Below are 18,845 nucleotides of genomic sequence, written 5' to 3' on the forward strand. Positions count from 1 at the left end.
CGATGATTTATCCAACATATTCATTCATTCTTTTGATGTCTAACCTTCTAAAACCAGTTCTGTTTCATATAACATGTAGTCCAAAGTTCTTCAACTAACAGCCCCTCAACTCCTCTGGTCTTTGTGTGTGAACAAAATCTGAACACAAATTTCCCCATGCACACTGTCCTGTCAGTTTCTCTTGCTCTGAAACTGTTTGCTGACGTTGGAATGGGCATTGGTCATTGTAGGAAGGGGGCTTAGTAATTTTTTGTCCTAATTCGCATATTCCATATTCCAGTACAATCGCTTTGTAGTTGTTTTCATCGTGAAATGTCCACCAACGGACACGGACACATGTGTACTGATGAGACGTCCAATCAGCATTGTTCTTCTTTTCATTTCAAAAGCATTAAGACAGACAGACCAAAGCACTTTAAAGGTCCCCTATTATGAAAATGTCACTTTGCACTTTTATTTAACATTAATACGAGTTCCCCTAGCCTGTCTATGGTCCTGAAGTGGCTAGAAATGGCAATATGTATAAAGAGTGCTTTGGTCATCCTGCTTCGCGGTTCAAATCGAGGCAGCTCAGATTGCCGGATCTGGAATTAGCCCCTTTATGTCATCACAAGGGGAATTTTTTTCTGGCAAAAACCCTGACACGACTTTCTGTCTGCACTAAACAATGTGGTTGGTGAATGGTGTTGATGACGTCATTTCTGTGAATGTCTGCTCACTTCTATATGTTGCTCTCCTCCTGATTAACATTTAAAGCTACAGACATCAAAACAGCGCATCCTGGGGAAATCTCAATTGGGGACTGGAGAAACGTGGCTGTAATTCTGCACCAAGGCTGAATTTTGGACCATTTTATTTACATTTACATTTACAGCATTTATCAGACGCCCTTATCCAGAGCGACTTACAATCAGTAGTTACAGGGACAGTCCCCCCTGGAGCAACTTAGCGTTAAGTGTCTTGCTCAGGTAGTAAGTGGGGTTTGAACCTGGGTCTTCTGGTTCATAGGCGAGTGTGTTACCCACTAGTCTACTACCACCCTATGTAACTTGAGTATAACTTCAGTACAACCTTGACTGAACATGGGAACATGAGAGCATTTCAACTGACTATCAGCCATTCTTCTTGTCTGTTGGAGCAGTCCACAGTGCATGGTCACCCTCTGTGTTTGTGTACTCCTCATTTGGACTTCTGGCCTGCAACTTGTTCAATCAGTGATGAAACAGGGACACTGTGAGCAAAAACTGTCCGAAAGTTGAAATCAACCGGCTCTGTGCTCTGGTTTCATAGTGGTGACCTGGTCAGGCTGAAGTTGCATTGACATGTAATATGTAAATCAAAGCAAATACAGCCATAATACTTATACACATTATAATGTTCACTCTTATAGGGTGTTTTTTTACAAAAGTGGATCTGCGCAAAACAGTACCTTCTAAAACACTGTTCCCCAAACACCACAGCGAGGAACATTTGGCTCTGGGCACAATGGGCTTTTCATAATCATTTATTTTATTATTTTGTAAAATTATCAGATCATCACACTTGTCTCGGTCATAGATTCGATGCTCGATGAATCACACCCACAGGCGAACCCGAACTAAATTAAGTGAGACGAGACACAAACATCCCTGGAGAGCTTCTAGAGCTCAGGGCTCCCACTGATTCTGCGATATGGTGAGTTGTGGTTATTATGCACGTCCAAGTGCTTCGCTGTACAGTCCGCGGAAAATTGTCTTACATGAAAGCAATCGTGCTGAAAAAAAAGAGGCTTGGAGACCACCGCTTTGAACATATCCAGACGGATGACTGCCGTCAGCTTCGTCTCCAGCCACGTTGCCAAGTTTTTTCAGATGTAACGCTTCCATCGAGCGCTGTGTGAAGATGCCATCTCAACCGTCTCAGATAATGCAGTTGAACTCCCTCAGATTACAGTGTGTACAGCAGTCCGCTCCTCCACAGCCAGTCTTCTGGGATTCAGGTAACTCCACGTCTGCCCACTGAATTATTCAAGCCCCGACCTGCTGATATTGGCGTGAAGGGGGACAGTAACAGCTTGCTTGGAAGAGGAGGTTATTGAGAGTTCAGCATGAATTAATTGGCCATGTTTCTCCCCTATTTCCCTGGATCTCTGCCTCACACGCGTTCTCTTTGCCTTGAAGTAAGCTTTCTTTTATTTTGTTCTTTTTAAGGAAAATGTCTGAAAACAACCAAGCCAGTCTCGAGTTAAAAAAAAAAAAATCCAAACATTTCCAACTCAACGTGTCTATCCATGAGCGGAGCAGCTGTCATGTTGCAGAAGATCAAGTGTGGGTTTTACGTTTCCTCAGGCATGTGGAGAAAAAAACAGGTTCATCTCCAGTCTGGAGGTCAGAACTGGGTGAGACGAGTTTCCCTCTGACTGTTGCTGGAATTTGAATGGGTATAGAATTACAGTACCGTGACAGTGTGCAGAACAACGAGTCCTCGATGTGCCCTTTCTGATAACAACAGAAATGCCATGCAAACCACAAGTCAAAAGTATGGACACAACTACTCCATGGAGCCTATGGGGACTATGATGGAGGCCACTTTGTAGAACGTAACCACAGAAAACACTTATTTTACCTTCAGGACTGATGTACACACTAATGTAATCATCACAAGCAGCTTCATAAGACAGTTCGTCAGGAGGCAGAACCTGGGACGCACCTGCGGGGCCTGATGAAGCAGGTTTGAGTCTGTGAGTTTGGGGTGCCATGGCAACGGAGGCCAGACACCGGAGGTCCTGGGAGGTCAGACACCGGGGAATGAGAGCGGGAGCGTGAACAGCCCGTGGAGCAGCGGGTGTGGGAGGCCAGAGGCTGAAGAACGTGGCTCTTCTGAGGAGATGGCAGAGGCAGCGTTGTTAAGAGCACAAGGGTCGAAGATCAGCGGGGTCAGACGGGAGACGGTAAGGGTCATCCAAAAAGCAAGGTCAACGGCTGACAACAATGCGATTAGAATCAACTAAGAGTTTGTGGTGTGTAGGCGTGTTATACTGGCTGGCGTGTTTGATTAGATTTTCGTCCGGGTCGACGGCTCAGGTTAGAGTTGTGCGCCCCTGGGGGTGCGGCGATGACACGGGAGCCGTGATACAATTATTAACATGAGTGAATGAGAAGGAACCAAAAAGCTAACAAGGAACTCTGCCCATTGTGTAAAATGCGGCCATCACAACAAAAGGTCACGGCTTTGGTCCTGGAATAGGATTGTGATTCCATTTTTTTTGTGGTGTTCTACAATGTAATGATTGTCAGAAGAAGAAAAGACCTATAAAGAATTGGCTTGCTGAAGCCATTGCATTGTAGGATAATTCAGATCAAGCAGATTATTTTCCCTGAAATGTCAATGGATGTTGCCTATATTCTGCAGTTTATTATTATTATCATCATCGAACGCACCTCGGGCGAATTTAGATTTAAAATCATGTCATCACAGTAGAACTGTACCGTCCATTAATATATTCTGAGATGCATCCATGAAATGAGATTTTCTCAGTCGTCTGACTCATCAAGGTTATGAGGAAATTATGAGTTTTGAATCGGAGGCGTCTGTTAGCAGCAGTGGGTAATTTCATGGTTTATTCTCAAACCTCAGATATATTGTTACCATAAAGAAAAAACTTTCAAATCTGCACTCTGAATGTCCTGTGTTCATGAAAATTCCTACTTCTCTTTGTAAAACAGACAAAAGAGACTATTTATTTTATTTTCTGTGGACGGTGGTGGCATCAAATTAATTAAAAAACACTTACAAGCTTTACTTGTGAGTAACCTTTAGATTAAATTAGAGTCTCAATTTATTTCTAGAGCATTTGAACAGCAGCTCCACTGCACCAAAGTGCTGTACAAAACATAAAAGGACAAACAAATGTACACAACAGATCCAATATCTAAAAAATGCATTTCAGTAAACTAGAGTAAAATATAGTAAAGTAGTGGGAACAAATCTGATATAAGGTGGTAATTGACATTAAATTTGTAATGTGTTCATACACGCTGCTACCTATTTCTTGCTATCAGCTGAAGCTTGATAACAGTGACTGAAGATAACAGTGACTGAATAGAGAGCTGTGCAGTAGTCAAGCTGTGATGTTATAAAAGCATGTATGGTCTTCTCAAAATCATTAAAATGTAAAAAAAGGGCTTAACTTTGGATAAAAGTCTGAATTTATAACAACTTGACTTGACCATAGAGCTTATCTGCTTGTCAAATTTAAAATCAGCATCCACGATTATACCCAGGTTCTGTACCGAAAGCTTAACTTTAAATTCTAAGTAACTAATGTCCACTTTAGGGAAGTTAGCAGTTTCATTGGGCTTAAAAATTAGCACCTCTATTTTGCTTTCATTAAAATGTTAAAAGTTCAAAGCCATAATGTCAGCCAGGCAGTCAAGTAATGGTTTTAAAAAGATGGAGTCTATCCATTTTAGAGGTAAGCAGATTTGTGTATCATCAGCATAATTGTATGAAATGTCATATTTTCTAAGTTGGATGATGTACAAGGAAGACAGTAAAGGGCCAAGTACAGAGCCCTGGAGGACCCCACAGTGAACAGGCGCCCAGGAGGATGTACAGTCACTAATGCTGACAGAAAAATGTCTGTCAAAAAGATATGATCTAAACCATTGTAGTGTAGTCCCTTTAACTCCCATCCAATGTTTCAGCCGGGAAAATTAATATAATATGGTCAACTGGATCAAATGCTGCTGTAAGGTCCAGCAGTACAGAGGATGTCACGATCACAAGAATCAGCAGTTATTAAGATCTATATAAACCTTCAACAAGCATGACTTATTTAATAAACACATTTTTGTTTATCAAAGCCTGAACAGCCAACCGAAGAGACTGACCAATCAGGATGCAGCAAGATTTAAATGCCAATTTCCAGTCATATCGACACCTTGTATATGTTTTTGGTCAAAGGAGTCTGCCCACACCCTGTTCCCTGTTCGGCGGGTACCATGCTCCCACCCTTTGACGCTGACCTTGTTTTGTCTGATTGTGTTCAACAGATAATAGTGCGAATACAGCAAATACATAATCCTGCCTCCTGTGTCTTTTTGTGACTCTGTGACAGTGCCCCGCCATATCAATAGACTCACCTGAGTTTCATTGCCAAAGCAACCGTGTGCCAGTGGACAGCGTATAAACCTCAGCCTGCTATTAGAAGTACCATGAGTACAACCAGAGGTTTGAGAAAAACAATTTAAGATTTATTCTTCATAAAGTAATTGCACTGTGGGGGCCTGTATTTTTTTTAGAGATGTTGTGTGGTTCAACACAGCCTTGGCCGTGGATGACGGAGATTAAAAAAATCTACCGCCTGTGTGAAGTGGTTAAACTGGCCTACTGGTGGAATAGCTGCTGCTTCTTAATGCCAATCATTGTGGTGGTACAAATAATGATGCTCAAAAAAAAAAGCTTCACCACCACCACCGCAACAGACTACGTTATTCACATGAAGCCTAGAAATGCATCAACTCAGTGGGACAGTGGTGGGCTCGCGGGTAAGGAAGCAAACTTGCTCACAAAATGAACGCACCCTGTAGAATCCCTCGTAAATAACTAAGCCGTTCAGACATTTTATATGCCCTTTAATGAACAAGAATGAAAAATATGAATCCTCCCACTCTAGTTCGAGTATGTATTTTTTTTCTGTGGGGTGGCAGTAGCCTAGTGGTTGTAACCAGAGGTGTGGACTCGAGTCACATGACTTGGACTCGAGTCAGACTCGAGTCATTAATTTGATGACTTTAGACTCAACTTGACAAAATGTAAAGAGACTTGCAACTCGACTTGGACTTTAACATCATTGACTCGTGACTTCACTTGGACTTGAGCCTTTTGACTTGACAAGACTTGCTGTTTCCCAGAAAACTTAAATATTAAAACGTATGTTATCACCGAACGCTCTTTATCTTTCAATGTCTGTGTATATGTGCGTCTGTGCGCGTATTTGCTGTCGGCAAGACATCCAATCAAATTAGATCCACGTGGTTTTGAGCCAACAGCATCCATCCAATCAAATTACAGGACAACCACTGCAGTGGAACTCTCAAATAACGCGCCAGTTAGACAAAATTATACCAAAGATAGTTTCGTTCGGATATAAAAACTACGAGGTGGTCAACAAAAAACGAATATCAGTATGCAAAACATGCGGGTCGAAGATTACAGACGGAGATACAACAACTTCCAACTTCGTTCGACATTTGAAGTTGCACAAAGAACGGTAAGTTCTGAGTGAATGCTAACGCTTATTTGCTAACTTTTCTTTGCTGTGTAGTTAAATCAGTGAGGCTGTAAACTCGCTGTTAACGTCGCAAACTGGTAATCTGTCCACTGCGAGTTCACTCCCTTAATTCGTACACTTATTAATGTTTTTTTTTTTTAAACCTGGTAGGATGAGGTACTTATACATAACATTAGCCAATGTACAGTATCGCACACAGTAGACGGCGGTCAGCAGCAACGTGTATTTTAGCCACCAACAAAGACACACAATACATACATATTAGTGGTGGGCCGTTATCGGCGTTAACGTGCTGTGTGAGACTCTTATCGGCGATAAAAAAAATATCGCCGTTAATCTATTCACAAAGTTGGCTTGGGATCTGGGTCTATACTACGCAATCTATTGTGTCGGAGTTAAATGGTTAGATTTCTAAGTATATTTCTTCTTTCTTGTGTCTTTTATGTTCTTATTTTCTAAAGACTTTTATTTTGTTTTTGAGACCCGTTTCATGTCTCTTGGACACATGGCGTGAGCTGTGAGAGGTGCGTGGGGTTTGTGTGCAAAAAGTTATTTGTTTCATTTTAATTTATGTACATATTAGGAATATTTTGCATGTGTGTTATTTTGTGAATATTTTTTTATGTTCTTTTAATACTGTATATTGTAGAGAGAGGTGCAGATAGACGCGATGTTCTGACGCGACCTTGCTTTTTGTACAGGAATGCAGTATTGTAAATTGTGAATGCTTTATGTTAATGTTCAGTTCTCTTGGACACATGGCGTGAGTTGTGAGAGTAGAGAGAGGTGCAGAAAGACGCGATGTGTGACGCGATGTTCTGACGCGACCTTGCTTTTTGTACAGAATACACTTTGCACAGAAAATCTCTTGGGTGTCAGCTCATCATTTGTGGTTCAAGAAACGAAATCAAAAAGTTACACAACGCAGAAGAAGAACCGCTACACTATGATGACTTTCACCTTGATATTTTAGTGTGGATGTAGACCTAGCCGAATTGCACTGTAGGGGGCGAGAACGAGTCTTCGAACTGTGAAATTACCACATCAAACGTGACGTGGTAACATGGATGCAGCTATTTAACTGAATAAACAGTTGGTAAACACAAGTACATCTTATTTTCCACTTCCCGCGGTTAAGTCTGTTATGTTCATGTGTTTGTTACAGGACAGGACAAACTGCTGTGGAACTAATTGAAATGCAATATGTCATGGAAATACAATGTTAGCACTTTTTGTTCAAATAATTACAGTTGCACTTGTTTTTTCAGATGCGTTTATTCTGTAAAGCAGTGGTTTAAAATGAAGAATATTCTTAAAAAATATGAGTTAATAGTGCAATGTCAGCACTATTTATTTCTGCAGTTTCAATTGCACTTGTTTTAATAAAACAATAGATTTTAAAAGCATACACGATCGGTGAAAATATATTATTATTATTGTGCGGTTGAAAAGACTTGAAAGGACTCGAAACTCAAACTGCAGGACTTAGGACTTGACTTGAGACTTATCAGTCTTGACTTTGGACTTGACTCGACACTTGCCTGTCTTGACTTGGCACTTGACTTGGGACTTGAGGGCAAAGACTTGAGACTTACTTGTGACTTGAAAAGCAATGACTTTGTCCCACTTCTGGTTGTAACACACTCGCCTACGAACCAGAAGACCCAGGTTCAAACCCCACTTACTACCATTGTGTCCCTGAGCAAGACACTTAAACCCTGGGTGTCTCCAGGGGGGGACTGTCCCTGTAACTACTGATTGTAAGTCGCTCTGGATAAGGGCGTCTGATAAATGCTGTAAATGTAAATGTATTTTTTTCCACATTCCAATACAGCAGGGGGCGCTGCTCGCCTTTCATAAACTAAACGACGATTAAATGCGGGCGTCAGATTTGGGTAACGTCCTTTTATCCCATTGTTTGCCTAGTGCGGACGAATTGTGCTTGAAACAACCTATACAGCCAGAATTAGGACGAAACACACCCTACCCGTTGCACTTCACTAACCAAATTCACAAGGTTTGATTAAAAATGAGAAGAGCCCGTGGCCGCCCGCTCTGGCGTCCGGGAGCTGCGCACTGACGCGTGGTGTGGCGGTCAGGCGCGCCGGAGTCAGGACCCAGCGTCCGTCCCCCCGTTCCCGCTGGCAACAGCTCAAACTTCAGGCTCTCGGCGGCCCCGCGTCCTTCTTATTCCCCCCCCTTCGGCATGGCGTCGCCGCAGAGGAGCCCGGAGGACCTCCGGAGGATGATCGCGGACACCAAACAGGTACGCGGAGCGCAGACGGGTCGGCTAGCGGCTACGTCGCACGCAATCTGCGTCAAAAAAAAAAAAACCCAAAATGCGTGCAATTTCGCGACCCGCTGGAGGCAAGTAAATGCGGCGACGGCGCCTTTTGTCAGGGCGGGTCTGCGCTTGTTATTGCAGGCGTCGTACACCTTTCTGTCACATGCGCGATTCGCAGTCCGCCCCAGCATAGATTCACGTCTGCTGGCTGCCCTGGTTTGGTTGTGCATTGCCGTACTGGCCGTTTCGACAATTACAATGGTACAAAACCCCCCTGCAGGACATGGATGACGTGCACAGGGCTCTGGAGAACCTCCGCAGCCTGTCCCACGACGAGAGGACGGAGGCAGAGATGCTGCGCTCCCGGATAGACGAGCAGTCCGGCCTGATCTGCGTCCTGAAGCAGCGGGCAGACGAGATGCTGCTGCGCTGCCAGGCTCTGGAGCGCATCAACGCGGAGCTGGAGAGCCTCCGGGCCGAGGTGCAGCAGGAGCTGGACAACGAGAACAAGAGGTCCCTGCTGCTGGAGCAGAGGTTCATGGACCTGAACGCCAACCACCAGGAGCTCATCAAGTTCAAGGACGAGTACAAGCGGCAGAACGCCGCCCTGACCGAGCAGAATGCGCGTCTGCGCGAGGAGAACGACAGGCTCTTCTGCAAGGAGCTTCAGGAGAAGGAAGAGGTCGTGCTGAGATTAACCCAGGAGTTGAGGGATCTTGCTGCCCAACACATGCAGTTGGAGAATGAATACCAGTTGAGTGCAGTTTAAAGAAATGGTTGATTTTAAAATGACACACCGTTGCGCAACAAATCAAATTAACATGAAACTAAACTTGATATATCTACTGTAATAACACATCTGTTTTATTATAATGATTAAAAACTGTTTTTAGCTCTCCATTGATTATGTAAAAATTGATTGGAACTGGATGAGCTAAGTTTGCCTTCTCGTGCGTTAACAGGGAAAAATCAAGTGGATTCCAGTCCAAATTAAAGGAACTCATGAATCTCCACAAGTCCAAGGAAAGCTCCTTACAAGACGAGCTGCATGACACCCAAAAGCAGCTGAAGAACGCCATGGACATGTGTACAGGCAAGCGTCCAGATCTGCTGTGGTGTCCTTCTCATGCTGTATTCCATGATTCCTTGCTGATTCATGCACATGTCTCGTTTCTGCCAGAGCTGGACCTGAAGCTGAAGCTAACAGAAGAGAGGAACACCCTGAGTGAGTCTGAAACGCATGTAAAAATCGAAGCCCTGGCCAAGGAGAAAGAAGAACTGCTGGGCTTATCGATGCAGAGAGGGAAAATCATACAGGTAGCCCTAACGGACACGCCATACCTAGAAAGTGTGAACTGTGCCGTATAATTGTGCAAAACTGTTGTTCCAGGACAAACAGGCTGAAATTCACGAGCTGGAAAGAAAGTGCTTGGAAGCAGAAAATGCACGGCTCGCTGCGGAAGACCGGTATTTTTTTCAACTCTCTCTCAGGATTTTGAGTGAAAATGCCGCAGCACAGCTCCCCACCCCCCCTAATCTATTTGCGCCGCATCTTAAATTATTTTTGGTTCGTTCCAGGCAAAATTATCCGATTCTACACAGTCGCATGGGTTAGATGTATGAATTGAGGGCATTCTATGAGAGGGAATGAGAGTGAGATGTTGAGTCACCAAGTCAAGTGGGATTTTATTGTTATTTCCTCAATCTACACAACACATAGTGAAACAAGAAGCCTTACAGGAACATGGTGTGGCACAGAACATCACAAGTGCTTCAGGACCACAAATGTGACCAATGAAAACCGTCAAAAACAGCAATCAAACCCTTATTATACAGTAACTACTTGTAATTAATGCAGTAGCTACATGGAATAAAGACATATTTCTGTTTTTTTTTTAAGGTTTGCCAAAGAAGCCTTGACAGTGAATGAAAGCCTGAAAGTGCAGGAGCTCCAAAAAGCTCTTAGTGACTCTGAAAAAACATGTAATGACATCAAGAAGGTCTGTTAAAATGGAAAGGATGGCATGTTCACAGCCAGCGGCGCCATCTCAACCGACCATTGTCCCTGTGTCATGACATCTGTGTGAAATTATGTCTTTGTTTATAGGGTTTTGAGGCTTACAAAAAGCACAGCACTGAGCTTCTTGAAAAGGAGAAGGAGTTAAATGCCAAGTTGCGCCACTTGACCTGTTGAGGACCCCATCCCATCCCATCCATTCATCAACTTCATGATTTCTATGTCTTTTTATATGAATAAAATTTACACTAGACTTGCAAGACATTGAGTCTCACTAATCCCCTTCGCTCCATATTTATGTGTAGCATGAAATATAAATGTCATTTTTCTCAATTTTGCAGGCATTACACTGAAACATGGGTGCTCTTCTCAGAATATTTCTTACCTTCCAACTGTATCACATTTTTACTTTTTACTCTTCAACATGCCATTTGAACTGCCAAATTACATGATGTCTTAACGTTGTATGTTATGGAAATTTTCACCAAATGACTGTTTTGCAAAAATCTGTCCACATGGGGGTAGTGTAGCACAGCGTATCAGTAGCTGTCAACAGATCTTTTTATTTAAATGATGCATGTACAGTACTGTAACATTCTCTACTTCGCTTACTACGTGAAAAGCACAGGTATGGCAAATAACATGTGAATAATGAGCTGTTTTGTCATCTTGAGAAAATATTCAAACACACACTGAACATATACTGTATGATTAACTTGAATTTACGTTTCAGCCTGTTATCTGTCACGATACGATTTACTATAGGAATAGACAGTTGATTAAATGTCACTTGTTTTTTTATTATCTTCAAACCTTCTAGACAGTTCCTCTGCATACAGCACTGTGCAAAGGTCCATAGTGAAAGCCGTGTGTGCAAACTTTCTCATGAAATTCAGAAGTTGCTGCTTAAAAAAACCCGCGAGAGAGTGCATCTGTAGCCTCATTATCCTGCTGCTGCTCTTTGAGCCCTAATCCAATATTGTTTTCCATCTACTGACTTTTATACTTGCAGGAGGTCAGAAAGGAAATTACAGTGGTACCACCATAAGTATTTTTATTGCATGTCATCCACTGTCAATACTGCAAACACGCAGCGAGTCGGGGTATTAACCGTACGGCACAAAGCATATTATGAATAATAACCTCACTGCATTTAAAACACGCTGGATGCTGGGTGGGGACGAGGCATCTGTCCCCCAAAAGGTTAGGCACCAGCGAGGCTTTCAGGCATGCAGCAAGCTTCTTTTCAGTAAGCAGTGGCTTCAATAGTGCCATTCTGTCATGGACACCCTGCTTGTTAAATTCTTTACATACGGTAGACTCAGGAACATGTCATGAACACGGATTTCAGACAGTTATAATGATTCCTTTAAATGCCGTGCTGTCACGCTGGGTTGTTTCTTTAACTCGTTGATTGGGCGCCCACCTCTTAGTAGCCACAGTCCCAAAGAGTCTCAATTTGAAAGTGAAAGTGAAGTGATTGTCACATGTGATGCACAGCACACTGTGCACACAGTGAAATTCATCCTCTGCATTGATCCCATCACCCTGAGTGAGCAGGGGGCAGCCATGACAGGCACCCGGGGAGCAGTGTGTGGGGACGGTGCTTTGCTCAGTGGCACCTCAGTGGAACCTTGGCGGATCGGGATTCTAACAGGCAATCTCCTGATTACGGGCCGCTTCCTTAACTGCTAGGCCACCACTGCACCCAAATTTGTTCTACAAAACACAGGTGCAGAGCTGCAGCATCTATGCTAGGCACAGAAAGAGGCTGAACAGGCTGGTCCAGAGGATCCCCTCAGGACCAGGTGGAGGTGGTGAGTGACAGGAGAGTGGTGGCTAAGCTCATATCCCTCTTGGATAACTTCTCCCACCCCATGCAGGAGACTCTGATGGCACTGAGCAGCTCTTTCAGTAGCAGGATCCTGCATCCACAATGTGGGAAGCTGAGGTTGTCCTTGCTGACCACACATATATAGACTAAAAAACACACATCCAACACGCCATAGTGTTTTTTCTGTGTATATGTGTCACATCGCCGAGGTGACGGGGGGACGTAAGCACAGAGACGGGACATGCTGGAAACAATGATTTATTTATAAACACAAATCAAAATGGCGCGATGGCCGAAAACAGGCAAAACAAAAGGGGAAAACCAGAAACAAACTCGTATGTGTGTGGCGATTGCCAGAACTCAAAACTATCAAATAGTTGTATGGTCTACAAAGAGTTCACGAAAATGTCGGAGCCGCCGATGGGCGGAACCACAGCGCCTTATATCCGTGGATTGGGCACAGGTGATTTCTCCAACTGAAGCCAATCCTGACATATGAACACAGAAATGTCTGCAATATGAGGGAACCCAATTGTAAAGAGTGCAAAGGAGTTGGTGACTGTCGCAAATTTAATCTGTATACTGCAGCGGCCACCGGCGTTTGGCGTTCACACAGGGAAACAGTTGAGAATCTAAAGGAGGCAAGAGGAGAGTAGGATCGGGCTTACTTTTAAGTAGAGATGCAAAGTGCTGAAAGTCTCCAGGTTAATACTCCCAAGTAGCTTTATACTCCAAGTAGCTTTATACTCCAAGTAACGCTTTTCGCTAGCAATATGAGTTGTTTATATGAGATTATTTGAGTTCATTTGAGTTTTTTTAGATCCAAAAATTTGACTCCTAAAAAGCTCAGTAACATAGTCCCTGCATCTCTTTCCTATACCCATTATTCTGCTTCCTATGGTAATTCAATCCAAGTCTTCTCAATTACTCTTTTTATGTAACAAATTAAAAAATAAATAAATTCCTTTGATAACAAAGTGGTATCACCTCATATTCTTTGGGATACACTCCACTGGCTGATGGAAAATTTTCGATTATTTTTTACCCTAATTTATATATTAACACAATGCATCAAAGATATTTTGTGATATTTAGAGCTTGTAAAAAATTTAACACATTAGCATGCTAATGTTGGCATTTTAATGTCAATAATGCTAATGGGCGTGGTCACAATGTGTCACAGGAAATTTGGTGACTTTTGGGTCATGTTCAAAAATTAGCATACTAGCATTAGTGTCAAAATACTAACAAGCCGATCTCCTCTTCACCCCACATACAGCAGCAAACAGATAATCAGGCTAAAATTTTAATTGAATTCACATGGTGAGCCATGACAGGCGCCCAGGGAGCAGTGTGTGGGGATTTTGCTCAGTGGCACCTCAGTGGCTCCTCAGTGGATTCGAACCGGCAACCTTCTGATTACGGGGCCGCTTCCTTAACCGCTAGGCCACCACTGCCCCAGTGATGACAAACTGAGTTTGAACCATCACGTTGCTGCGATCTCCAGATCCTGCAGGTTCACTCTCTGCAACATTCACAAGATTCGTCCTTTTCTCTTGCAACAGGTTACGCAGCTCCTCGTCCAGACAATGGTCATCTCGAAACTCAACTATTGTAACTCTCTCCTGGCAGCCCGCCTCATCTTCAATCAGCCAAAATACACCCATGTTACACCTCTTCTTACCTCCCTCCACTGGCTCCCGGTATCTGCTCGCATTGAGTTCAAATCCTTGATGCTGCCTACAGGGCTTTAAATGGAACTGCACCCTCCTATATCAATACAATACTACCTAGCTACACTCCTGCACGCTCTCTCAGATCGGCAAATGAAATGAGACTGAAAATTCCTTCTTCACTGGGTCTCCGATTACAATAAAAAAACTCAACGGTACATCTCCTCCTCTAACATCATTTTTTGTGGTAGAGACTCCTGGACTTCAATGAGGGAGTCATTTATGGACTCCTTGAAGCATGGTATGTGTGGTCCATTGCAGTGCAGCGGTCATGCGTCCTACATTTTCCTAGAAAGTTTTAAGGATCTGACTCCTTGACTTCCACAACCAATTCATGTGGATCTTGTTTTTCACGACCACCACTTGCATGCTCCTCATGGGGGCTGTGGCTTATTATAGCAACCGGTGGAGGTTAAGGAGGAGACACAGGAGTTGAGGCACCAACCTCAGAGTACTGGTAAAGGAAGGTTGCTGGTCGCAATTGTGGTCGGCAGACTGGTTTGTTCTCCGAGTTGGATAGGGTGTTAGAGATGGCACTTGAATTGAAGTATGGGTGGGCGTCCTGTTTTTCCGGATAGTCATTTGTGTGCTCCTTGAGGTATTGTCTGGGTGGTCCACTGCAGTTGACAGGCAACCACTCCTGACTACTTTGTTCTTGAGGCTGGGCTTCCTTGACTTCCAGGACTGATTCGTGTGCATCCTCTTTTATTGGCGCAAAATCTGTGCTCTCCTCAAGTTGAGGTCTGGACTGTCTATACCAGTAGCCTTGTATCCTCGCCCCACCTCTTTTTATTTTAGGTTTTACAAGGAGAGAACTTCCCATATTGCTGGTGGAGGACTGCATCTCGTGCAGCTTTTTTTCATATTCAGCCATCACCGCCTTTATATTTTGCTCATGAGCCTCTTTTTCAGACTTGAGAGTCTGTTCTAGTTGTTTAATTTTCTCCCTTTCCATTTCCAGCGGTCTTTCGAGATCTTCTTTAATCACCAGTTTATCAGCTCCTAACAGCTCACTTTCTTTGCGCTGATGAATGTCACTGGAAATCCAATTATCTTTCAGTTCTCGCATCTGCTTATGTGCTAAAGAAAGGGCAGCTGTCAGTTTTTCATTGCAGTCTTCCAAATCCTGCATCCTTTCAATCCTGCGGTCCATTTCATTTGTTTTTTCACTCGACATTGTACTATGGTTTATGTTTTTCTGTTCACTCTTATATACTTTTGCGCTTTATAAGAACATACATGTTATATAGTCTTTGATATTCTTTTGTACTTGAAAGAAGCATTATTCTTTTTCATGACCTGGACTTGCTTTTTGTACTTGTCTGTTTTTTGGGGTTGTTTCTTTAACAAAACCAAAACTCTTTAGTTTTTTTCAGCTTCTTGAGTATGTTGCCTAAAACACACATGTGAATCACATTAAATAACAGATTGCAGTTGTTCAAAATGCACTGTTAAATTATCTCTTGATAAGCAGAATTTCATACTGCAATGCAATCAAATCTATTTCTATTAGTCACTTTCTGAAAACATTCTAACATTTGGTTGTTGCAGAACAACCAAATTTCATTGTACTGCTATCCAGTTGTGAGTGCTGGGTAAGTCTTACAAGCATATCAATAATTTTAATATTCAGTCTGGTGTTTAAGCCCTCACTGAAACCTTCCACTGAACTGTTTGCCCTGTAGAAAGGCAATAAATATCTTGCCAGACGCTACGTATCTCAGAGCAGCGCTAGAATGTCTAGAAGTCAGCGCTCAGTGTTTGAAACATAAATGTCTTTAGGTCTTTCCCAACAAGACTATTCACATGCAATCCATCCGCCGGGAATGAGGCACCTCTCAGCAGTTTTCATGATCTGGGACATGCAGCAGTAGCCACACACATTGGCCCCCAGGGAGTGTGACCCATTCCTCAGGTGTTACTTTGGATTCTGTAGCTGTGCCTACGTGCAGACACTTCCACAGGCTACCTGAAGTGTCTGGCTTGGTATGTGCGGCAGTCGTCTCCTCCTGCATATGCGAATGCTTTCTTCCATACGTGATCTGTTTCCGTGCAAGCATAAATCAAGCAGACATGTTCACAAGATTTTTGAACATGGGTTCCAGTCACGCCTAAAGGTCACAAGCTCATACCACTTGGAAAAAGATTATACCAATCATACCACTTGTCTTGCAGTGGAGAAGATTAATGCCGTTGCAGCTAAAAGTAGAATACTTTTCATCTTGATTTCCAATAAATGTGCTGAAGAAAACCATAATGGGCAAACCGGGCTTGTTTGCTAATGTAAGGTTAGGCATTCTTGGGATTTACATAAATAGATGAAAAAGAATTGCTTATTAATTGGCTGGGGTCATCATTCTGGATCATATAAACCCATGGCCATTAATAAATCACACGTGCAAGTATCATTAAAGCTTATGTTTACACAATGGTAGTAAGTGGGTTTTAAACCTGTGACTGTGCTTCATAGCAGAGTGTCTTACCCAGTAGGCCACTATCAATTAGAAAATAGTGCCCAATGTGACTTCCATGTTTCTACCATTGTGTCCCTGAGCAAGACACTTAACCCTAAGATGCTCCAGGGGGACTGTCCCTGTAACTAATGATTGCAAGTCGCTCTGGATAAGGGTGTCTTGTAAATGTAAATGGATCATTTTGCCCTACAAATCAGGTTATCACTCTGTGTGATGCCGTGGGGAAGGAGCGAAGGAACCCTGGTGCAACAAAACAGTTAGTTCATTTACACAAAACAAAACAAAACAAAAAAATCCCGTGACTTTCAGCCTCTCAACTGGACTTTTGCTGAGAAGCTCAGACACCCACTGTGGAGTGCACTAGGGCTTTAGAGTGGAGAGATTAGGGTGTGCACAGGTGTGTCGAGTGAAGTGGGTGTGGCGAGCGATTATGTGGGGTGTGCAACAGCATGGGTGGTGCAGGGCATCACACTATGTCTGTGCTGTCTTGATTGTACTACTTTTTAGCATTTCAGTGGGTTCAGGGTTAGGGGTATCACATGCCTAGGTCAAATTTTCTTCTCTAAGAAATGTGGTAGGCTCAGTTTGCTTGAAACAGGGCTAAGCAAAAACAAAAGGATCTGAGGAATATGTAGTGAACTAATCATTATTGGTCCAGATGCATCACGAAGTGTGGCTGAGCATTTAACATTCCGCTTTGTGCTTTAATGTCTGCTTTATGAAGACAGGTTGGTGAAAGACTCCCTCCTGAGGGTGTTTTTGCACACATTAATAATGATTGTTTTGGTGCAACAGAAATAAAGCGTCTTTGATCTAGACAAAAAACAAGTCGTATCTTTCACCTTCAAGAAGAATCTTAAAATAATAATTTTCAAACTAGAAGCCAAAATTCCAGGGGAAATTTTGATGGGTCTGTCCAGGCATTGGTCACAGCTGCGGGCATGTAATTTGTAAAATGGGAATTCTTTACTGTGGTACTGCAGTATCACTTCAAAGAAGTTTTATTTTACAAATGCTACCAATGCTAAAATTAGCGATCAATACATTCCAATGGGAAATGACCCTGTTTCAGCGTTAATAGCTCGGCCAGGCCCAGTCCGATCGCTTATAAAAGTAATAGCACACCTCACACAACAAAGTTCTAATTTTTGATATATAGCACGCCGGTGTGCGTGCTTCGGTACGACCCGCATTAATTGCCGAAAAAAGGCTATAATAATAAATAAATAAACTTTTTTCGCGCATTTACACTTTTTTGTTTTCCCAAATTTGTGCATGATCCGTAAGTCAGACGGATACGTCAAATCGTCGGCCATGGCGAGATCTACGAGACGACATCAATATCTTCTTTGTATGTCAAACCGTCTGGACACAAACTCCAAAAAAGTCCAATTTTGGGCTAGAATAATAAACGCGTTCCGAAAACGCTTTTTGGCTAATTGCGCGCGGACCGTAAATCCGGCCGAGCCGAGCCATACGTCAAACCGTGCGTAACGACAAGCCGCACGATTTGATATGAGATTCGTGTGTGTGCTGTGAAGCGTTTCATCGCAAATTCTTGGAAACCAGATTTTTTCGAACTTTTAATGTTTTGGACGCGATTTGTGGCCCTCCTGTAATCCCCAAAGAAGCAACCAATAGGTCATTGTGTGCGGAGAGGTCAGGCCTTCGGCCTGACCTCTCCGTTTTTTTGTGCGTCTCACGGCCTTAGCGTGGCAGCCACAAATGCGAGACATGGCCTTTTTGGCCTCCTTCCCTATTTCTCATGTTTTCCTGATCACTGTTGGCGGTAGCAACACATCCAATATGTCAGATCGTGTGTCTCGGCGAGGCCTTCGGCCTCGCCTCGACTCCCGTGTCTCTAGCTTTTACGGCTGGTCACAGGGAGCTGAAAACCTCTTTCTCTGCGCAACAGTAAACCGCACTTTTTACGCTTTGAACCCGATTTGTGGACGGGCCGTGCGACCTACCAAAACAAAAAATATATCATCGTGTGCGGAGTGGTCAGGCCTTCGGCCTGACCACTCCGTTGTTTCTGTGCGTTTCACGGTCTTATCGTGGCGGCCTTGGACGTAAGACGTGTCCTTTTATTGCCTTTTTCCCGGTTTTCCGGCTTTTTCCGGGTTTTCCAAACCACCGTTGGTGCCACCGACTCGTCCCATACGTCGGATCGTAAGACTCGGCGAGGCCTTCGGCCCCGCCTCGATTTTCGGGTCGCTAGCTTCAACG

At 43.3% G+C, this 18,845-nt stretch overlaps 1 protein-coding gene across 1 annotated transcript; it reads left to right on the plus strand.

The window, feature by feature from the left end:
- The first annotated feature begins 8,149 nt into the window (after nt 1-8,149).
- On the plus strand, nt 8,150-10,839 carry zgc:172182 (coiled-coil domain-containing protein 89). Its single transcript, XM_028991539.1, has 7 exons — nt 8,150-8,540; nt 8,839-9,311; nt 9,521-9,651; nt 9,739-9,875; nt 9,949-10,025; nt 10,459-10,558; nt 10,666-10,839. The coding sequence occupies exons 1-7, from the start codon at nt 8,481-8,483 to the stop codon at nt 10,750-10,752; spliced, it is 1,065 nt and encodes a 354-aa protein (XP_028847372.1). The 5' UTR covers nt 8,150-8,480; the 3' UTR covers nt 10,753-10,839.
- The last annotated feature ends 8,006 nt before the right edge of the window (nt 10,840-18,845 follow it).

The sequence above is a fragment of the Denticeps clupeoides genome, chromosome 9, assembly GCF_900700375.1.
Source record: "Denticeps clupeoides chromosome 9, fDenClu1.1, whole genome shotgun sequence".
NCBI classification, from domain to species: Eukaryota; Metazoa; Chordata; class Actinopteri; order Clupeiformes; family Denticipitidae; genus Denticeps; species Denticeps clupeoides.

Bases quoted from the DNA above. Each gene is read 5' to 3' on its own strand.
- zgc:172182 (XM_028991539.1), top strand. From the start codon at position 8,481: ATGGCGTCGCCGCAGAGGAGCCCGGAGGACCTCCGGAGGATGATCGCG. The intron at 9,652-9,738 runs GCAAGCGTCCAG...CGTTTCTGCCAG, and splicing joins CGCCATGGACATGTGTACAG to AGCTGGACCTGAAGCTGAAG. The intron at 9,876-9,948 runs GTAGCCCTAACG...CTGTTGTTCCAG, and splicing joins AGAGAGGGAAAATCATACAG to GACAAACAGGCTGAAATTCA.